The following is a 23,060-nucleotide window of genomic DNA, read 5'->3' as shown; positions in this document are numbered from 1 at the left end:
TATTTATTCATTTTATATTTTGATTTGTATAATCACATTTGAATTGTCGTTACTTAAATTTTAGCACTGCTTTATTTTCCTTATTTTTAAAAAAGACATCTGCTTTTAGTGATTACACTAAAACTATCACAGCACAACTCAATTTATCACAGTTTGTCACACTTCTTTCAGTGCTTGAACGTCAATTAAATATTCTACTCCTTTGGGTACTATCACTTAAAAGGACACCTCAACTTTATTCAGTTTCAAAACAGAAACTTTAACTAATTTCAAAACTTCTATTGTAACTGCCTTAGCCTAATCAATTTCTGCCAGTAGGCCTGACTGTATTTCAACTGACACTTCAGCTTCAACAGTATTTCCATTATTTTCAGCATCAGGCACATCTGTTCTGCTGCTATGTCGTCCAGCAGAGTCCTGCAGACTTCAACAGTTATATCTCAAGGACTCCGACAGAACTTGAAGGTATCATCATTTCGATGCTTTATTAGCGTACTCTGTTCTTGTACTTACACCCCAGCAGATTGTGGTTTCCAACAAAAATATTTATCACTAAACAAATCAGCGGGCTGTTAAGTGGAAGTCAATTTAGATACCCACAAGATCAATGGACTGATCAGCTGTAATATCTAAAAAGCAAAACAACTGATTGATTTGCATCGAGTTGTAATAGGGGCAGTGTGTGCTGTTTGTGCTAACCATCCCTAACAGCTGCACTACAAGATCTTATGGCCAATTTTTAACCACATTCATTGATTAATTTAGTTGTGTAGAAATCGATGCGCAAAGTGTGTGTGTGTGTGTGTGTGTGTGTGTGTGTGTGTGTGTGTGTGTGTGTGTGTGTGTGTGCCAGATATTAGAAAACTATCGGTGTCTGACAATTTCAATTGCAATTTAAGGAGTGACAACAGAAACCAGTGAAATTCAGTAAATTGAACTTGTGCGCTGGTCAATTCTCTCAGGAGCTATTTGGCTCCTCCCGGTGGTCATAGGAGGTAAATACACACAGTTTATGGACTTCCATCCTTACTCTTTATACTGACATTTCCATACTTAGTTTCTTAAACATTTGTAACATAGTAACACTGCTACACATTTATGTAGTTTTCTCATTTCTTGTGATTTACAAAATAGAAATTGGTACCCATACAGCTCATGAGGTGCACTATTCTACTCTGCATCTCCCTTTATTCTAAGTATACAGTGTATTTTTCTACTTTTTTATTTTACTATGCATGTAAACATATCACTGTAATATATATATATATATATATTACTATGCATACTGGGCATCTGTAACACAGGAATGTCCTTAGGGATCACTTAAGATCAATCTAACAAAGAATGGGAAACTTTTGGAAAATTCTGAGCTTCATCATTCAAAATGAGATTATTTTATGATGAACACTTTCTAATATGTTCACTGAAAGCAGCCTATTACTACTACGTACCTGTACAGTTTATCAGTCATGGCCTGTGATTTTTATTTTCAGAAGAGTGCCTTCTTTTTAACCCTAAATACCTGTACAACAATAAACATTAAGAAATAAACCATAAGACCAAGAAAAAAAAGCAGATATTTTAGTTACTAGTGGATTTTTATTTACTTTTGTGTTTAAAAAACAAACAAAAAATACATACAATACAATGATTGATCTGGCAAAAAAAACAATCTTCCAGGTTTCATTCAACCCTGTTTGAGGATGCATCCTGTCCAAGCATACAGGAGAAAGATTGAATTGCATACAGACACTGAAATGAGAGGTAAAAAATAAAGTGAAAATGCACTATTTGTCCAGTTGTCTGTTCATTTCACATTTTGGTAACTTCACCTCAAATATTACTGCAATGGATCCAAAGACATAATAGCCATTAGTGTTTTACAGGAAAACATTTAAAATGAGTCAGCACTTTTTTTTTTTTCAAGCACCGACAGCAGCTTTGGCTAGCAACATGTCAATAGAGACTGAAAATCAATGACTATACAAGTTCAAACACAGGCCTCTGAAATGACCCTGCAACAAGGAGAGAGGGCAGCTGGTTGAATGAGAGCGTTCAAGAACATCTTGCGTGAACGCGGTCAACGCATCAGATTTTCTATGATTGGTGAAATAAATACAATACTTTTTTTTTTTTTTTTTTGACATGGAAACTGTGCAGACGTAATCTTTTCCATATGGAGAATGAGTGTGCACTGAGACCACAGCCGCTGGGTAAGACACGTGGAGGGACGGCTTTTCTCTGCGCAGAAGTTTTAAATGTCATTTAAAAAGGACGTTTTTGTTATAAACAACATAAAAATATCTAAGGGACAATTTGATAAGAAGCTTGAATAGAATTTAATATTAAAAAAATTGTGTGCCAAATATACCCAAAAGATAATTCTTTATGTATGCTATATGAAGATTTTAAAATGACCGTTCAAAAGGGGTTACTGAACAACCCTCTTCAGTAACAGATTAGCTTGACAATTTCTGAAACTCTCGTATTCAGTTTTTAAACAGACCTGACTCTGTACAGTGTTGCAGAAAGATGATTCCAGTTGTTGAACTCGTACGTAAATATACTTCCGTTTTGATATTCAAAACTTGTTGCTAGGAAAACCCCAAATCTGACAGAAAGTAATGAAGGATGTAAACATTACCAATAACAGAAACATCCAAACTCTGCAAAATGGAACACTTTTTTTTAGGTAAAACGACTTAAGCATTAGCACAAATATTTGCATGACAGCTTACAGCAACATACAAATAAACCCACAGATTATACTGTAAGAAAAAATAATTCGAGCAATATCAATATTCATGTCAACAGTCAATGTCAAACAAAGTTAAATTGCACAAAAGGAAAACAATAAATTGCAAATGCAAACTACAGCATGAACAAACATGGGCCTAAGAACAAAACCATAAATGATATGCATATACAGTATCTATATTATATACACGCATTTGGACATCCTTCACAACTACTGAGAACTCTAAACTGTACAATATATCTGCTATAAGAACAGTTGCGCGAAATACCATTTTGATATACAGTAATACTTTGTCTTTTACAATGTACAATGTCCACACAATAAAATGCAAAGCACAAGCCCTAAGAGGCCACAAAAGTGCATGTTATCAGATCAGTTGGAAGCCACTGGAAGGTAGGACTGGCATGAGAGTGGGAATGAAAGCTGCCAGTATCGTACAGGAGCTTTTCCACACTCCCAACCCCAGTGTCTCGCAAGATTAATAGTTAGTGGAGGGAAAGCTGGAGTAGGTGCTTTAATTATACTTGCAGGCACACATGACCGCAGACTCACTCACTCACTCACTCACTCACTCACTCACTCACTCACTGGGTGATGATGAAACTCCATCAACATTCTTCCCACACCGTCACATTATATTCAAGATAATGTACCTTGGTACCTTTTGGACAATCGCACACTTCACATCTCAACAAGGACACGCTGGTCTCATGTTTTCACACAAGATTTTTAAAGTCCTAAGCAGTGCCTGGGTGCGGGCAGAAGCTGGCCTTGTGTGTATTATTTTAGTTTTAACCAAGTAGAAACTGTTGACACAGAAGGCCAACTTCACCCGAAGCAGGTCACCACCAGGCACTGAGTTATAGAGGAATAAAACACTGAATGTCAGCTTTTTAAACCTACTCTTTCAATTTCGAGTGACAGGCCGTCACAAGCTCATCATTTCTTTCCTTGTGTATGGCCAGTTAGCTCACTGCTGTTGATGAACTTCAGGCCATCACGGAGGGGGGTGGTGGGGGGGGTGCAGTGGTCAGAGGGGAATGCTTGAAGCCACACTTTCTGTAGTGCAAAGATGAGTGGTTCAGGTGACTTAAAAACAGACCGATGTCTTTGTTTCAAATGCAAGCTTTCTTCGGACATTCTGCTTTAAATGAACATTCCTCAAATGCCAGTCATCTAATGCTACTGTAGTCTCACAGCACTGAAGCAACAGTGCAGACAAATAGAGCCAAGTAGAGTGAAATTGACATACATTTAGTTATCATCTCTCCTGTCAAATTCCGTTGCCTCCAAGCATTCCCCTTTTACAATATCATCTATCTGAGAGTGAAAAAGGCCGTTCTTCACTCCTCACTCAAAAGGGAAGGACGCAAACTAAAACCTTTTCTGTTAAGGCCACTGAATTGTGCTTGAAATCCTTTCCCGTTAGAGGTACCCTTAGTTTAACAGGTGCCAAACTCTTTCTGTGTTTTTCCTGTCAGTGCCTCCTACCCATATTACCTCTTCTGTGCACTGTAGCAGCGCCGTCTATCTGTTCCAGCAATCTGATAAAAGGGAACTGGAGGTGATGATGCTGATATGATAACAAAGGGCTTTCCTCCCTCCGTTTTCTTCATCTTTTGTCCATTTTTCCTCTTCCGGTCCATTAGAGTATTTTCAGTTTTCCTTTGGTCTTCATTTTGACATTTTTGTCCTCACTCTCCCTCGCCAAAGGGCTTCCTTCTCAGGCTTTTGCTAAATGTCTCTCTCTTTGAACAGGAAGGATACCTACCTTTGGCGTGCTAACGGCCAAGCAGGTAGACCACCACTTCATAGGTGCACATCATGATGGCGGTGTTGGGGATCTGTCTGACGAGGTGGGTGGTCAGGCCGCGGTACAGCGCCCGGTATCCCTCCTCCCGGGGCACCGTCAGCAGAGTTCGGAAGAAGGAGCGATACTTGCTGCCTTCTTCTCGTAGCCGTGTGCGGATCACCTCTGCGATTTGAGAGTAGAGGAAGACAATTGGGTTAAATACACCATTGGCCACTAGTTGTTCTTATCAGACTTGTGAGTATTGCGTAGAATTCCCTAGAGCTACATTTGCATATCTGACATTCTCAAGAAAACCTACAGTTGAGCTATTTATTCTTTTGGCAGACCAACTGTCCCTCAGCCTGCCTAATCCTAACCTACTGTAAATAAAATACTGGAGATATTGATTTGGTCTACAAGAGAAGAAATCTCAACTGTTGCATTAGGCTGTACGTAGGTGGAGAATGATAGTGATATTTATAGCATAAGTGGACCATGGTATTTTCCAATAAGAAAAAAATAGTCACTGCCTCACTGAAAATATAGCATGTCTTGATGTGTTTTTTTAAAGTGCTCATATTATGCTTTTTGCCTTTTTCCCTTTCCTTTATTGGGTTATATATCTTTTTTGTGCAAACTGCTCCAAACAGCTCTATTCTGTAAGAAGCAGATCAATGAGCCACACTGTTGCACTTGGTGACATGTTTCTTCATTATGATGACCATAGGCTCAGTAGTTTATTATGAACAGAGTGGAGTAGAGTAGATAAGCCATAGAGTAGAGTCCCCAACAAATGCACAATTTACTTCTGTAGATTTGTACAGTGTTTTGGAAAATTAATCAGATTTTTTTTTAACTAGGCCACCGTTATACAGACTGTAAAACTGGTTATGACTGGTTCTATTCTAAAGTTTGAATCCATGGACTTTTATATTTGAAAAAAAATTAAAAAAAACAGTTCCCTCTAGCCAAGAAAAGCGATTTAAAAACCTGTGACATCACCACAACACTTCTTAATGCTTTTTTCAACACTTTCGCCACTTTGTTCCCTACTACCACAGTATGTACAACACTTACACCAACTTATTACCACTAGTTTTACAATTATTTTTTTTAAATCTGTGGTCAATTTTTTTGTTAAAAAGCAGAAATTATAAATTGTTTTGAAAAACAGTTAAGATCAAAAGGCAAAGTTTAGTCAGGATACTGTCTTGAAACCATTTTAATTTTTTTTTTTTTTTCAAATGCTATAAATTTGAATAAAACACCCAGAATTCAATGAAAGTAGTGATCCAATCCTACATTTTACTTGCGAAGAGCGTTGTATGGAACCATCCGTGTCATTTAGGGGCAATTTGTTTGAAAAAAAAGAAAGAATTTTTCATATGGAAAGTTTGAAAACGGGTCAAATTTGACCAGAGGACAATAGGAGGGTTCATTTTTCAGCACCAGAGGTTGCAGCTTGGTGGGAACCATTGGGGTTGGGGCTGAGTGCCACAGACACATGGGATGTAAGAAAGTATTGCGATATTGACTAACGCATTGTTGGTTTTGGTCTTTTCATGGGATTTGTTGACAATAAGAAAAATATGGAATATTGTAAGCCTTATCCTTTGGGAGTAAAAAAAAGCTGAGTGAGACAGAAGGTTACCATGAGGGTAGGCGATGGAGGTGGCACAGGTCTTAGAGGTGGCTGCTGCGAGCATCATGCCGACAAAGTCAGAGGGATCTTTGACAGACTCGTCCTCTTCGTCCATGCTGGCGTGGGCCTTGGACTCCATCAGTTTACGCTTGATGCTCTCATAGATGACAAAGTGGATAACAGTCTCAGAGATGCCGGCGTACGAGGCTGACATGCCCCTGTAGAAACCTCGCAGGCCGTCCATCTGGTACACCCGCCGCACGCAATCAAATGCATTCATTCGCCGCTCACCCCGGGTTCTGTAATCATACAAAGACTTTTAATCGAAGTCCAATAACAATATAATTTCATTCTCATTATTATAAGAAAAATAAATGAGTCATACAACTCCTTCCACTGTAGCTACTTATGACGTAAAGGTTTGAGGTTCCTCACCTGGTTTCCAGCTGCAGACGGGTCTTGATCAGCCAGATGGGATTGGTGGCTGTGATGGCGGTGAACCCTGGGAATTTCAGAGGCGGACATAGGTTCAGACAGATGCAGAGACATTTGGGTAAACACAATCTAATCAACTCTATGAAATACTCTATACTGTACAAGGACAATGAGAAAGCACTTCACTAAACAGGATCAACTCGCATCAGGGTTTTTACTTTACTATGAGATGTTTCAATACTCTCATAGATAATTATTGTATACTGTAGATGATTGCATTTATTCAATCTTTTTTTGAAAAATCATCAATTTAGTTCTAGACAAAAATGCATGCATTTTCATTTTCACATATTGATCCTCTTCATGTGAAATGCTACACAGGTGTATCTAAACAACAGCTCTCTTCCTGAAGTAAAGGAGCTTAGCTAACAGCAGTACATGAAGACAGCAGCTGTGAGAGCTTAATTTTTTTTTAATCATTTGTCATTTAATAAAAAAATATCTAACTGAAAACACTGGGAAATGAGGCCAAGCAGCAAAGTCATTTAATGCCTGGGAGTGTGGCAGATCATTATTATACTACCGATAAATTCACATCTTTGAAATGCTAATGAGAGCCCTTATGTTTCGTTCTAATAAAAATAATTTGCCCATCTTAAAGAGCTTACGGAGGCGGTCTGTTTTTTTAATATCATTACTTTCAATGTGCTTTGAAATACACCCAAAAGTATCGGCCTTTTCACGAGGAAATCTGCCATTCCACAACTTCAAGTCACAACACAGAAGGTTCAATACGTAGCTTTGACATTGCTCTAAACTCTCTCTCATTGTTAGTTCAGCAATATGAATGTGCCCCCTTTATTAGTCAATGAATGAACATCTTTAGGTTTATTCTGTGACATTAAACAAACCAGTAGTTAACTGGTTAGACACTAGAGACAGGCGGTTGGCCTGATACTAGCACCACTACGACAGCACAGAGAAACAAAATGGTTCCTGGAGGAGATTCTTCAATTATTCAGTGGGACTAAAGTGCAAAGTCTCTGACATTAAAATGAATGCAGACTTTAGTTCCCAATAGTGGTGAGCAGCCCTGTTCTATATGTCCATGTGCTTTTACAACCAATATTAATGCTAGCTTAGTTTGGGCTCCCTAAAAAGTTAGATTTGAGTGTGTGCATGCGCTTGTTTGAGTTTTTGTTGTTGTACATGGGATGAAACTTTGATGATGTTCTTGTGGTGTTAAGTAGGAACGCTGGGTAATATACAGTAATATAAAGCGTAATGTGTAGGGTGTAAAGCTAATTAATAAGAACTTTGTATCATGAAATGACACAAAGTCTCTCTAAAGGTTTCTGATACAAAGGATCTAACGGGGAGAAATAAAGCATGGCCATTTGCAGAAAACAAGCTAAGACGAGGGCAAGTCTAGAAAGAGACCTCAGTCACATCTAGTGAATAAATGCAACACAGCCCTACGTTAAGGCAACTGCGTGAAGAAGAGAGGAAGACACAGGTCTGTTGGAGAGAAGAAGAGAAGGACAAAAAGAGGAAGAAGAAAAAAAAGAGGGAAGTAGAAGGAAGTAGCGTCTATGGCGTGTACTCACGAGGGAGGGGCAAAGCTCCTCCAGCTCCTCCCCGCTGCAGCTAGTAGCCTGCAGATATGGGGGGCACAGATGGCGGGGGTCTCCCACCCAATCACGCAGGGGTGAAAGCTTTACAGTAAAGCCCTAAAATAGACACAGGCTTTTCTGTACCACAGTCGCACACAAGCAGCAGTCACATCCACCCCCAACCCCACCAACCACCCAGCCCAACCCACTGGTACTGTACAGGTAGTTGGAGAAGAGATGGGGGGGTGAAGGACTGACCCCCCCGCCCCCCATCTTTCCCCAAAGTCTAACCCCAACTCTAACACCAATCCCTTTAATTGACTCTTATACGTAGAGGTACATTGTTTTTGCATTTCTTTGACTTTACAATGTATCCCTCCCTTTACTCTTTTTATCAACTGGAATAAAGAAAATGTTGACTGAACAGAAGCCAACCCAATCCAAAACTCCAGCTCCATCTCACCACTACAAACACAGAGGCAGAACATTTAATTGAGGATGTATTCGTCATAATTATTGTGCCATTATCATCTTATAATTTACATATTAGAGAAAAAAAAAATCAATCAAATGCTTCCTGAAATAAGGTAGTAGACATGTAAGAGTGGCAGGTGGAAATGCTAACCTTGCCGTTGTGTAGAACAGACTCTAAGCAGTGACAATGATGATGAAAGGAGTGAGGAGACCATTTAATCAACGTGTGATGACATAAGGATGAAGTGGTTGATCATACTAAAGTGAATCAATGAGGTGGAACACTGAGTGTAATTTAGCCAGCACCAAACATCTTTCTGGGCCAAACCTCATTCTGGAAAAAAACTGGGATACATTTATAAATAAGGTGTCCTTGTGTGTGGTGGAAAATGTGTCTCCGGCGAGACAGTCTGCTTCTAGGAAAACGCATCAAATTTAGGTCTACTTCAATGTCACACAGGAAGACACTGTAGACAGGCAAACATGATAACTCTCAATATTTATTGTTAAATAAACATCTTAACGTTCACAATGGCACACAATATAACGGAGAGGACCCTATATAGCTGTTTATAATATTCAACTCTTTGATATGAATGGTTTTAGTTGAATTTGTTCATTGTTTTTGTGTATCGTTTCTCCTTGAATGTTTATTATTAATGTTTATGAGTCAGCTTAATAGGAGACCATGTGTCCAATAATAACTGATATGTGTAAAAAATACATCTGCACATGAAATATTGATCACCACTTTCCCCTCTGAATCAATAAGGTATAAATAAAAATGTCTCAATGTAGATTTTTTTTCCCAAAATTCCATAACACAGAACAAAGTAACTTCAGAAATATTTCGCAGCCCATACAGGCTAACTAGATCTTGAGCTGAGCCTCTGTGGATAGCTGTATCTGCATACTGTATGGGCATGCTGCTGCATGTTTGCATTACGACCCTTCTATAGGCACATAATCCCTGTGCCGTCTCTCCAGAGGAGTTGGACCTACATTACAAGAAGGCAAACATGCTTTACATTAACTGCTGGAAGAGTAAATAAGTCGAAGTAGAGTTCCCCGAGTGCAAGTAGGCCCACAGTTCACCGCAGGGAGGTCATGAGAAACAGTGACTCCACAAAAGTCACTTTACAAAAGTGGAAGCAATTATCCAAGCATCGGGGTCAAATGTAGCTGTTCTGAGGCTTTCTTAAACTCTGCTATTTCTCAGCGCTAACAAGATTGAATATGGAATATGTGCACATGAAAGACAGAGACAATAAGTTGATCTGTGCAGTAACGGTTAACATATTTGAACTGTATAGTGCGTATAGTACAACTACACAGATATGTCATTCAAAGTACTATAGTTAAATAAATACAACTGCCACACTGATGAAGAAATGTGTGCAACATGAAGAAAAAAAACACTATTCTCTAAGCTTAATGACCAAATATTCACACTGACTCTTCTATGTTATATATAGTGGTGGTGATGGCGCAGTGGATATAACACATGCCTTTGGCGTGGGAGATCTGGGTTCGATTCCCACTGTGATACATCAACCAATGTGTACCTGAGCAAGACACTTAATCCCTAGTTGCTCCAGAGGTGTGCAACCTCTGATATATAGCAATTGTAAGTCGCTTTGGATAAAAGCGTCAGCTAAATGACATGTAATGTAATAATGTTGTGTTAAAGTGTGCCCAACTTTATTTACATGTCTGTGCCCTTATTGCATTTTGTCCACATTCAAGTAATGATTTGTTTTTGTTTTAAACTGGGGGTTAAACTGCAAAGGCAAACTTTCTTCTGAAATTCCAACTAATTTAAAAAGAGGAAGTCATGTCAAAATAGCACCATCCTTTTGTATAACTGAAACTGATTTCCCTTGATAAGAACGGATTGAGGCACTAATGGTGTTGATAGATGACAACAAACGACAAAATGGATCAATTATAACCTTCTGTAGCAGTGACAACAACAAGGTTAGCATTTCTTTTGTGCTGACAACTTCAAATCCACAGAAGTATGTGTCATTACTTTAAGTTTACTATGCTGATGAAACAAGGCAACAGGCTAAGGGGAAGGGGGAGGCTGGTGTGTGTCAAGACTAAGCAATAAAAAAAACAACAACTTTATAATAAGAACCTAGAACTTCAAACCAGCAGCAAACACATTGCCACAAGCAATGGTAATATCATTACAAATGAATAACCATTATGAACTTTCTAATATTTATTTTTTTTTTTAAAATCACCATGGTTTTCATCATACCAGTGTAAAGAAATGGGATGCTACCTGACGTGTCCGCCCGAGTGCCAGGGGCCCCGGTTGACCTTTGGGGGCCGTGCTCTCTCCTCTATACACACAGAGCAAAGAAGGGGGCCCAGACCACACTGTTTAAGTAACAACTGGGATGTTAAACCATTTACAAAGTCCTCTGGAGAGGCCTCAAAATCAAAGAATAAAAAGAGGAAAAAAGGGCAAGGGGGAAATTAATAAATAATGGAGGACATGGGGGACAAAGGGGCTAGGAGAGGAGGAAAGCACAACCTAAACTTTGAGGACCATGTGGTTTTCTTCTTTTTACCAAACTGCTAAAATATATATTTATATACATATACAGCAGAGTCATGGTGTAAATTCCAGCAGTGGCAGATTATAGCCTGAAATTGTCTGGGTGCGGGGTCTCATTTGCATTAAAGTCTGAGACTGCTGATTTAAGGATTTATTTCCTCAGCTATACATGGGCTGGCAAAGCCATCCCAGAGAGACAATATACTGTATTATCTGGGTGTTTTTAAAGGAACAAAATGCTCAGATAAAATGTGGTGATAGAAAGCAGTAGATGTGCTATGTGACTGGCACAGTTTCAATGTGCTTTTTCTTTTCAAAAACATTTTTTTTATCAAATGCCAGATGGGACATTAACTCTTTACTTTGAAATAATTTGATTGTAGAAAGTTACAACATGGAAAGAATTATCTTTGTTTAGGCTTGGTTTACAGTAAACTAGGAGGCTGTTTTCACCACAATCAAGCTCAAGGCCAGTGTGATCCTGAGAGTCTTAAATTGTGCTTTCTGATAAACCTCCCATTGTTTATATATAAAATTTTTATACATGAAAACAGCTACGTAAAGTCTACTTCTTAAAACATATATCATTAGTTAGCTTTGGCATGCTTCAGGTATTCACAAGCTTTTAAATTTGTGAAAATCACACCATCCCACAAATGTATATGGAGGAGGGAGAGGGATGTGGGAGGGGGGGATACTTTATAGATTGTGAAAATGATGAAAAGATAAAGTAAAATGAAATCTGTCTGATAAAGACAAACTGAATAATTCTTTAACATGTATTTTTTTTAAACCCATCAGTGATTCACACTGCCCAGGCAGACAGACAGACAGACAGACAGACAGACAGACAGACAGACAGACAGACAGGCAGGCAGAGATAACACTCAGCGACACACAGTGACAAACAGACAGAAGGGAGGGGAGAGAAGGAGCCATCATTACCTGCAAGCCCAGCCGACACCATGTGCACCTGGGTAGAGTCTGGCTCCAGCACCCCATTCAGCTTCTCTTTGGCTGTTGAATACGCCGCAAAGTAGATCGCCCTGTTGCAAATAATGAGGAAAAATATACAGAGAGACATTAGATAGTAAGAGTAAGATATCAGAAACACTGGTTAAATTGACTAAGGATTAACTTCTACTCATTAGCTTTTTGCAGTTTGAACACCGCTGATCAAAATTATACTTTTTTTTGCGACAAAAAAAGAATGATGAGCATTCAGGAATTTAATTGCTCTATAAAAGAGCACTACACAAACACAAACAAATTGCATTATTCCAAGATTTATATACAAGATAGCATTAAGTTAAATGCATTAAATATGAAAACCTTATTTCAACTGAAATGAAATACTGCCTAAATTGTACATGAGGACATGCAATAGAGCTAAGCCAAGCTAATATGTAGCCTAAATGCAAGCCACTGAAAGAAGTTTATCTCTGCCTGTGTGCGTGTGTGTGTGCGTGTGTGTGTGTGTGTGTGTGTGTGTGTGTGTGTGAGGGCATGCACGCAATGTTTAGTAGCAGATTAATCTCCCATGATTCTAGCTGCTCTTCACTAAACAAAATCACAGGATTTAGTTAACATTTCTGCTGAGTAGAATTAAACCCAATGACATTCCCTCTCTGCCCTCCTTCTGAATTGAGAGCATACATGCACAACATTATCATGCTGCTCTGCAGATGAGAGATGAATTATGTGAGTGTGTCTGAATGTGCATCTCTCATACCTCTCATCAGAATGAGTGATGCTGCTGGTGCAAGGTGTTCTGTATGTATGCGTGTGTATGTATGTATGTGTGTGTATGTATGCGTGTGTGTGTGTGTGTGTGCGTGTGTGTGTTGCTAATGAACGCCAGCAGCGAGCCCAGTGGACTGTGCTCTCATTAGCATCAGAAGATTTTTTTTTAGCTTCCCAGCGTCAGAGTGCTGTTTCCCAAATATAACAGGCGAGAATAACTCTGTAGCCCGGCAACGCAGACCTCCCATTGTAGAAGAATACATTTGCAATAAATCAGTTATTTCATTCATTATATTGCATCTGCATCTTAAGCTTTACCTAAATCAGACTGTGATTAAATGGAGTGGAAATATTACATCTTACGTTGACATACATCTTCAAAATTGGAATCTTCCGCTGTGTGTGTGTGTGTGTGTGTGTGTGTGTGTGTGTGTGTGTGTGTGTGTGTGTGTGTGTGTGTGTGTGTGTGTATGTATATATATATATATATATATATATATATATATATATATATATTTTTTTTTTTTTTTTCATTTGATGTGGCAGTGGAGCCATAAAAAAGTGGTGTTTTTAATTTTATTATTTCAACAAATGCACAGTTAACAGTTTCAGTTAAGTGGTGGGACAATCATGTACATATGTAATCATATACTGTATCTCTAATGTCACACAGCCTGGGAAGATTTATCTAAATTTTGTACCACATAAAAATTATTTTAATAGGGAATATTAGGGATTGGAACATTAGGCTTCAAATGGTTCATGAAACCGCACACAGGCTCACTTCTTATGTAACAATATCTTCCTATAGCACAGTTTGCTATAGCTGTTGTGACCAGGAAACAACCATTTCCACAGCTGGACAACTAGCCCACGGAAGAGACACACACACACACACACACACACACACACAAAATAAGAGCATGGAAAGGATGACTCAGACAGAGAGACAGAGACCCTAACGAACCAACGGGAAGAGAACGACAATGGCCATGTGATGCAGCAGTAGCTAGGGCAAACTAGACTAGGTCAGGGAGGGGGATTAGACACAAACACAACTCTCTCAATATAGGAACTCCATTGTGATAAATAGCACACAATAACATCCACAGTCACACAGCTGGCTGCTGCCCTGCTGTTGCTGATTCAGACTTTGATGTTATGTAACCCTAACCAGCCGAACTAAGAGAGAGGAAAGCTACTCATTTCCTGTAGGATTTGAAACACAGATTTCTATTGCATTTTGGATTTTGACTCCAATCATTACTGTATCTGTGGCCTGCTATTATTGCTGCCAACACAAGCTCTGAATGAGCCGGAAGCTTTGGGGGAAAAAATAAATAAAAAAAAAGATCAAGCAGAAGCAAATGCATTCCTCAACAAAAATTTGTCCAGGTTTGATGCAACATGTGGTGTAAATGACGCAGAATGCTTTTATTCTCTGATAACAGAGAATAAAAGCTCTTGCTAGTGTTGATAACAGTGGTTCATTCTGAAAGCTTCTTATAAACATCACAGATTGTGGTGGTGAACTACAGTACTCTGCTACAATGGTTATCAGCTAGGCAAGTATAGGTTATTTAGGTTATTTATATATATTTATCTTTCTTTTGGCTTTATTCTGTACATTTTTGTTATTTGCTTAAAGGAGACCTATTATCCTTGATCTTATTTCTGTCATACTAATGTTACAATGTCGGACGATCATCTGAAAAGTGGCGAACATCTTAATAATGAAATAAACGCAAAAGTAATCCCTGTGAGCAAAAACCTCAGATTTCAGACCGCTGTGAAGGCTCCGCTTCCAACTAGTTTTTTAACTCGAGGTAACGTCAATCCGTGACCATATGGTCATCTGCTCCAGGCAGTGTTTACATTGCATACACTTCTATGTAGCTGAATGCTAATGTCAGGGAAACGTCTATTCTTGGTTGCAGATGTGGTTCATTTCTCCCCATTTTCGGATCACATTCCTGCTGGAACATGTCCAGTTGTGTAATTTGGGGTTTAGAAGCATTTATTGGTGATTTTTTCATAGTAGAAAGTGCTGCTATTCTCCAGACAGTCCTCGACTGCAACAGATGGTCCACTCCTGGCTTTTGTTAGAAACGTTAATGAATTGAAAATTCCTATTTGTTTGTATAGTCAACTTATATTTAGCTCTGAAACACATAAATACCTCACCAGACATGCCACCAGAGGTCTTTACAAAGTTCCTAGACCCCGAACACAATCAATGCAACGTACAGTACTGTATCGAGGTATGGTTGCATGGAACTCACTTCTGGCTGAGATTGCTAAAGCGCACAATAAATCAAGCTTTAAAAAAACAAGCAAAGCAACATCTAAGGGCCATAAGCTTGTAACCATATTTTTTAAACTACTTTTGTACTTTTTATGTATAGGAATATTTATATGTATACAAAGATGATGTGAGATTTCACTTTTTCAATATTCAGTGCTTATGTATTTAGTGTAATATTTATAAGAGTATATGAAGAGGAATATGTATATTTATATTTGCAAGTAAGAATAATGCTAGTTATACTGCTCTTATTTTTATATCATGTGGTTGTTTTGTCTGAAAATGTCTTATTGTTTGTTGTAATGTTTTATGTGGACCCCAGGAAGAGTAGCTGATGTTCTGCATCAGCTAATGGGGATCCTAATAAAATCAAATGGTACAGAAAAGAGCGGGGCACAGATCTAAAGACCCGGAAACACTGACCAATCTGAGCAGACTGGGCTTTTTCGGGAGGAGGGCTTAAAGAGACAGGCGCTCCAACAGAGCGTCTCAGACAGAGGCTGAATACAGGCGCAGCAGCCATGGGCAGTATGAGAAAAACAAAGTGTTTTATTGAACATTAAAGCATGTAAACATGTTAGTAGACACACAAACTACAAGTATGAATCTGAAAATGAGCATAACAGGTGTCTTTTAGGCCATAAGGTAGGCAGGAGAAGACATGCACCACAGCCAGAACACTGTAGACAATACTGTACATACCTGGAAGGTGCCACACCCACTAGGTTGGGTCCCAGTCCTCTGAAGAGTGAACGGGGTCCCTCTCTCTCTATAATTAACCTGCAGAGAAAGATTGAGATTTCAATTCATGTTTTCTTGGTTATTCCATCATAATACAGAGCAACCATACAGTACATTTAATATCCATGTAATAGGCTTTATATAAATGTATACCATTGGGCGAATAATCATGTGACTGGCTGGAGATAAATCACAGTTATGAATTCTTATCTACCACAGATATTGGTAGATTCTTTAGAGTTATGTCTTGGCTGTGCATGCAGGTGGGGTCATGTGAACCTTTACTTAATCCACTTTAAACCAAAATGTTAAACAAAAATGTTGAAATGCTTTTATTTTTAAAGAGAGTTAGATGAAACAATTGTTGGCACTCATGCCTGTGTGCGAAATATAAAACAAGCGCCAGTATCTGATTATCTTAGCTTAGCACAAAGACTGGAAACAGGAGGAAACAACTAGCCTTCTTCTGTAAAAAGGCTGGCAATCTTCTCATCTAAATAACCATTTTCATTCTCTCTTTCTCTCTCTCTTTTTTTGTTAGAATTTTGTTCCATAACTTTTTTTTTGTACCAACCACATCTGCCACGGCTTATGGTTGACCTTCATTCATTGCACATTTTCACATAAACCGTGACGCAAAATACATTTAAAGTAAAGCTATCCTGGGAAGAAATAAGTGACCCTAAATAAAAGAAAGTAGTGCTTTGGGCTAGATAACAAACTGGTCCTTTGGGGTAGATTACATTTCTAGACTTGAGCTGTCCCACACAATTAAAAACAAGACATAGTCAAAATCTTCCTTTAAGCAGCTATGTAGCTGTGTTTTGTTAAGCTTGTGGTTTTGTGGGCTGCACCCTGGTTGTGAGATTTTGCCAACTACTGTTCATAGCTAAATACTTCACCTCAAAAATTATTTACAGTATGTAGCATGTATAGTGTTCCTCCATAGTCACAACATTTTAATCATAAGCTAACATACTCTGCTCTAAAATTGAACAATGCCTGTACTACTTGCATGTTGACCCACTTTGACTCGTGTGGGTTTTTTCCTTTCCTTGCCATACCGCTCTTCCCTTCCCTATTGTGTAATGGTGGTGTACAGTTTCTGCTAGTGGCAGTTTATCTCAAGGACAACACAAGAAGTTGGTTTATGTCGACACACACACAACCAAAGTTTTTGAGGGTAAAACAATGTTTCGATTAACTGCAAAAGGCATTAGTACAATGCTATTAAACGCAACCCTGAAGAAAGCCTTGTTAACAAAGCCTTGTTCAATTCAAATTCAAATGCACCTTATTCAAGTGCACTTAATAGACTGCACAATACACTTTATAGGAAGTTGCAATAGCACAAGGTCAGCTTTTTACTGGTTTGAATGATTGTCTATGTGATTGTCTTTTATGTACTGTACGTTCCTGTGTATGTACTGCCTTTTTTCTCTCTCTTTTTTTTTTTTACTTGATTGGCACCAAGACATATTCCAATCAACTGTGTTGACATGGCAATAAAGTATTGAACTTGAACTTGAACTTAAAGCAGCCAAACTGACAAAGAAAACATTCCCAAATATTGCAACAGCCAGTGAATTTTGTTTTGACTTAATACCCTGGCAAATCAGTAGTCTACGTTAAAAAGCAATACTTTTTCCTGAGATACAAAGTAAAATACGAGAAGTTTGTATAGGATTCCTAGTTTGCAAAATAATTAATGCAAGCATTTGCCGGTGGAAAATTCCATGCACAGCAGCTTGTACATTATGTAGTATGTTTAACAGTGTGACATGCTCCGTGACAGGTATGGAAATAGGTTACAAGAGAACTAGAGCAGAGCACTGGGGCTACGTTGAACATTTACTTTAACACTGTTAATCCCTCAGTGACTAACAGTAAGTACGAGTACCAAGCCAAATAAATACCTAACCAATGTTGGATTCCCCTACGCTCTCACTTCCCATTTTGCTAGTAACTTTCCACTGTTTGTTCAGAAGATGAACGACATATCATGTGGCAAAAAAGGAACAATTTATTGCGTAGTTTTCTACCAATAGTTGTTTGGAGAAGGCACCCCAAAACAGCCCCAGAGCTTCACGGTCAAAATGAGGCTTAAAATAATCTGCTCTGTCCCTGGGTGCCATTAACCAAATATACTCCACGCTGGACTTTTTATCTGTTGCATTGCTCAAGTGTCTTGGTTATAAATTCTGCTGCTCGCTAAAAACTAAACCAGTAGTTCCCTAAGAGAAAATACACCAGCAATCCCAAAAAAAACTTGAAACTTACTGCCCAGGGCAGGTTTAAGGTTAATTATCCATTGAGAGTTTTTTGCCCCATTTTGGTCTGTCATTACACTGCTGTAACTTTCTGTCTCCTGGAGAATTCAAAGTGTCATGCTGAGGCAAATAATAATCCTCAAAAAGCACAGTTGGTCTGAGGAAGTAGTGTAAAAGGATGTAGAGTAAAATAAGAGTCAATGTAAACTCATGGGAAGATTACAATGACACTGGACAAACAACTGGTTTTATTAATACTATGGATACACTTTAGAGTACCTAGATCTGACAGCAAACAAAGAGTGTGTTCCAGCTCTGACATGCTGATACAAAACCTCCTAATTTAGGAATTTCATTTGTATCTTTCAGACCTTCTTCCTTCTGCCGCTGTCTTTGCACGTTTATCTGTGTTTTTTTGCCCCCCCAATGGCTCCTTCCAGGCAGCGCTGCCTGGAAGGCACTAGGATTAGGCACTGGTTATGGTTAGGGTTAAGGTTAGAGAGAAGACACACCAGCCCGATAATCGGGCGTCGGGCCGTCTGGCGAGGTCCGTGACTCGAGTCTGTTCGGTGTGTCCCGTGCCGTCGGCCGTCCGAGGAGCCGTCGGCATTCATTTGGGCCGACCCAACATGTTCAGTCGGGGGCAGGGCAGTTGGGACTCACCCGGAAATGGGGAGCGGATGAGCCGCTCAAAATCTGACGAAAATCTTTTAAACTGACCTTTGTCAATCTGAAATGAAGACAGATTCAGCAACTGCACGGCCTATTTCTCTCTTAAAATGTTTTCAGAAACACGTTTCGGTGAACTATTTTAGTACAATATGAGATCGTATTCTGAACAAGCCGCCATGACAGTCTGGCTGTGAATTTCCGGAGAAAAAGGAACCACGTTACGCGTTCGTCCAATCAGCTGCCGGTTTTCATTTTCTGGGAAATAATCAGACTGTTAATGGAAACAATACAGAGCAGCGCCGCCTGGTGGTATGGAGACGTATTACGTTTCGCGCACGCGCAGAGCGTACGCTCAAGTCGGCGTCGCCTCAGTGTGTTCTGAGGCATTTTTTGGACCTCGGGACCCGTCTGATCAGTCCGATTGGCTTTTCTGCCGACGGTCGGCCCGTCTGGTTGGTGTGTCAGGGCCCTTTGGTGCCTTGAAGGCAGCGGTCGCAGCGCTGCCTGGAAGGTGCAGTTGGGGGCAAAAAACGCCATTGAGCTCTTTGCACATTCATTGAGTAATGCAACTCAGGATAACTGCAAATTTGCTCGTAGGCTGACCTATTTACAACTTGGTGAGGCGTGCCTTTGCCTTAATTTGTGCTGCAGATTTGCATCTGTTAGCTTCCATTTGGTTCTTGCTATAACATTGCAGAGTATGTATTTAGGCTGCCTTAAGTCTATTTTACTAATGAGGTGACTATACCCTTACCTCCCTAATTTACACACAAACATTTTCAGAAACAATCTACATATCCTGTAGCTAGTCAAAACTAAGAGGGGTTGACTTTGATTGCTGAATGGCTGTACCTGTTGATGTGCTCAAACCTGGTTCTTTAAATTGTTTCACCCCAATCCTGTGCCTGTAACTGCGTTGAAGTTGTTTTTATTTTATTCTATTTACAATGTGCCAAATGCATTTTATATATATTTTTCGTAAAAGACGCGTGCCTTGGCTTCTTCCTAGATGTCTAACCTTGGTATGGTTCCTTTTTGAAGTTACCCCTAGTAAAGTCAGTTCAGTTAACATTTTGCCTAATTTTCCTTACTTGAGACAGTGCAGAGGCCCTGGTGGAGCGACACGGGCCACACTGGCTCCATTGACGGTGCTGAGCTGGACTTCAGAGATGTAGAGAGTGATGGAAGAGGACTGCAGTCTGGTCTTCACAACCTCCAGAGGACAAGTCAAAATTGCGCCCACTGTGCCACCACATCTAGAAGGAAGTAGGGAAGGGGTTAAGGATTAAAGGGTGCAGAAATATTTAATATGGTGTAAGAAAGGGACAACGCTCTATATAGCATTTGTATTGTTTTCATTTTTGCTCATTTCATCTGTCCTGTAAAGCGTCTCTGAGTATCTTAAAAAGTGCTCCATAAATACAATGTAATATATTATTATCACATCTATATTTTGGCTATTTCTCTTGTTATTGTTATCTTTTTTTAAACCATCCTCCAATACTGATCTCCCCAATCACTGGTAACACAATCGGTTAGCTTTAAAATTATTTAGGAGCAGGCAGACATCAAACCACCATGACCTGATGTTGCGATAGCCTTATGCAAGATACTACAAAATGCAAGAGCGTATAACTGGTTTCATGATGCAGTTTAGTGGAAAGTGACCATGGTTCAGTGTAACTGCAACCACTTTGCTAAATGTTGCCATCCGAGTAGGCGAGAATGAGTTATGAAAATTAGACTCCTGTGTAGCTGGCTCACTAACCTCACACACACACTTACAAATGAGGCGAAGAAACTGATCATGTTGCTTAGACGTTGACCTCTGCTCTGACTGAAGCCATCAACATGTAAACAAACCAAAGCCAATTCTACTGCAATCCATTTCCTCCACATAAAATATCCTTGTATTCTCAATTTCATTCATGTGGTATGAATTAGTACTTTATTCTTATAACCCCATGGCTACCAAACGTCATCTCAAAACAATGTCCTGTCCGAGTGCAACACATGCACATTAGTTGATCCTCTCTGCTTTCACCAAAGGCTTGGTGCTTTACACAATAGGACTTGTATAAACAAGCTTCCCAATCAAACAACCCCAACGCTGGAAAAGCCCTTGTTGACTACCAAAGTGACAAACCATACAAATGCTCTACATGTGTATGCTGACATCCTGGTAGTTGGCAGTGAATTCCTCTAGCTGCAGTCTCTTTCCAGTGTAACACCAGCTATATTTACCTTTCAAAAGACCAACCCACATTCATGCTCACAGGCAGCCATAACCCTTGGCCTACTTTCAGAGCATGTGTTTTGTGTGTCTAATGGCTGTGAGAGGCAGTGCTGTGCTGAGGCCTCCAGCTCAGGTTTTTGGGGAAAGCAAAACTGAGTTTGCTTATTCAAGATAGCAATGTATTTTCCTTTGTTCTCTGATTTTAAATCCCTGACAAGAAAGATAACAAAAGAATTGTAGTGTGATGAGATTACCGTATTTTAACGTCAATGGTTCCGTACAGATATGAAATCAGAGGTAACAGATGAAGATAAACTGAAGACAATAGATTGAAATAAGAGAGACATACTGTCTCAATAAAGTGCTAACATTTACATGTGTTGACATTTTCTTTTCCATGAAAGAGTTGTTGGGTGTGTCTACAGAGTTGTGAATGAGAATCGTTGCTCAACTGTATGGGCTGCCTGTTTAACATAAAGCAGTACTTTCTTGACCTAATTTTGGGGGCTTATTTAGTGGTTTACAAAGGATCCTCAGAAATAGCACAACACTAAAACATTTAATATTATCAGATGTATGTTTGCAGGGTAATGCTTATCTATCTGTCTATGCTATCTACTGTAGGGGTCCTTGACATGAAAATGTGTTTGAACCCCTAAATAGCATGGATGTATAATGCTAAATACATACATAACAGTTAAGTTAGAGGAGTTGTGATTTCAACAGTTACTAACTTAATTGACTCACATACACAGGCCTGTAACTGACATTTCGTTTTATTCATCTAATTAATCTCCTAAATTCTTAACATGCAAAATCTCTGGACATAATTAGTAGCATTGTTGTGGCTGCTGCAGAACTTCATCAAGTTGTTGAGAGAGTTCAGCAACGAGCCGGAAATAAAAATTGAATGTGCCTTCGAAATAAAAGCTTAAAATCTTGTCAGTTGTTAAGAAGATGGCAGTATTTACAGGTATCAAACGGCAAAAAAGGTTGTAATACTCAGTTGTAATACTCAGTGGTATCCCGAAGCCAGCCAGCCAGTCTCTCTCTCTCTCTCTCTCTCTCATGTTAATATTTGACTGTACAAATGGTTATATTTTTAAGTGTTGACAGGAAGTTTAGTTCTAACGGGCAGGTTTGACACTAACGTGCACACAGATGACAGGTTTATAACACATGCACGCGCTGCATAGAAAAACGGCCCTTGTTAACTAGCTAACGTTAGCTTAATTTAGCTAACGTTAGATAACCCATACGAGTCCAACTAACCATGTTTTAATACTGAGACTATTAACAACCCCAATATCTCAGTAGACTCAGTAGCCTGACTTACCCTCCAGCGAACAAATGAACCAGTGTGTCCCTTTGGCTCATTATTTAGCACGCCCTGCCAAGCAGCGCACCTCGGGGCTGCGGCAGAGGGTCAAACACGGCTTTGGGTCTCGTCCCTTCCCGTTGCTTTGTGCCTCCGAGAGGATGCGCACGTAGATGGGCAAACGTCGTCGATGATGATGAACCAGTGGTGGGGCGAGTCTGCGGTGATTCAGACTGCAGTGGGCCGACAAACCCACCCTCTGTCGCTCTCAGCTTGCTAAAGGTTCCCCTCTTATATATAGCTTCTTATCTTCGACTAAACCACCGGCGAGCTGCGAGCTCATCAGGTTAACTACTGGCAGAATAATATCTCAGGTCTCTAACAAACGGTTTTATGGCACATCCACGGGTTTGTCTCGATTATCTCCTCTGCTTTCATCGCTGCAGCGAGAGGGAAGGAGGCAGAGCTCATAGTATTTCCTGTACAATCATA

The 23,060-nt window shown here is 39.5% G+C and overlaps 1 protein-coding gene across 1 annotated transcript; it reads right to left on the bottom strand.

Moving 5' to 3' along the window:
• Window positions 1-1,887: 1,887 nt before the first annotated feature.
• LOC116037257 (solute carrier family 25 member 36-A-like) lies at window positions 1,888-23,041 on the bottom strand. Its single transcript, XM_031281066.2, has 7 exons — window positions 22,587-23,041; window positions 20,106-20,270; window positions 16,034-16,111; window positions 12,229-12,329; window positions 6,628-6,694; window positions 6,202-6,491; window positions 1,888-4,733 (listed from the first exon to the last, which is right to left on the bottom strand). The coding sequence occupies exons 1-7, from the start codon at window positions 22,625-22,627 to the stop codon at window positions 4,540-4,542; spliced, it is 936 nt and encodes a 311-aa protein (XP_031136926.1). The 5' UTR covers window positions 22,628-23,041; the 3' UTR covers window positions 1,888-4,539.
• Window positions 23,042-23,060: the final 19 nt, after the last annotated feature.

This window comes from Sander lucioperca, chromosome 9 (genome assembly GCF_008315115.2).
Source record: "Sander lucioperca isolate FBNREF2018 chromosome 9, SLUC_FBN_1.2, whole genome shotgun sequence".
NCBI lineage: Eukaryota > Metazoa > Chordata > Actinopteri > Perciformes > Percidae > Sander > Sander lucioperca.
The sequence above is the reverse complement of the archived record's forward strand: the minus strand, read 5'-3'. Positions and strand labels throughout refer to the sequence as shown.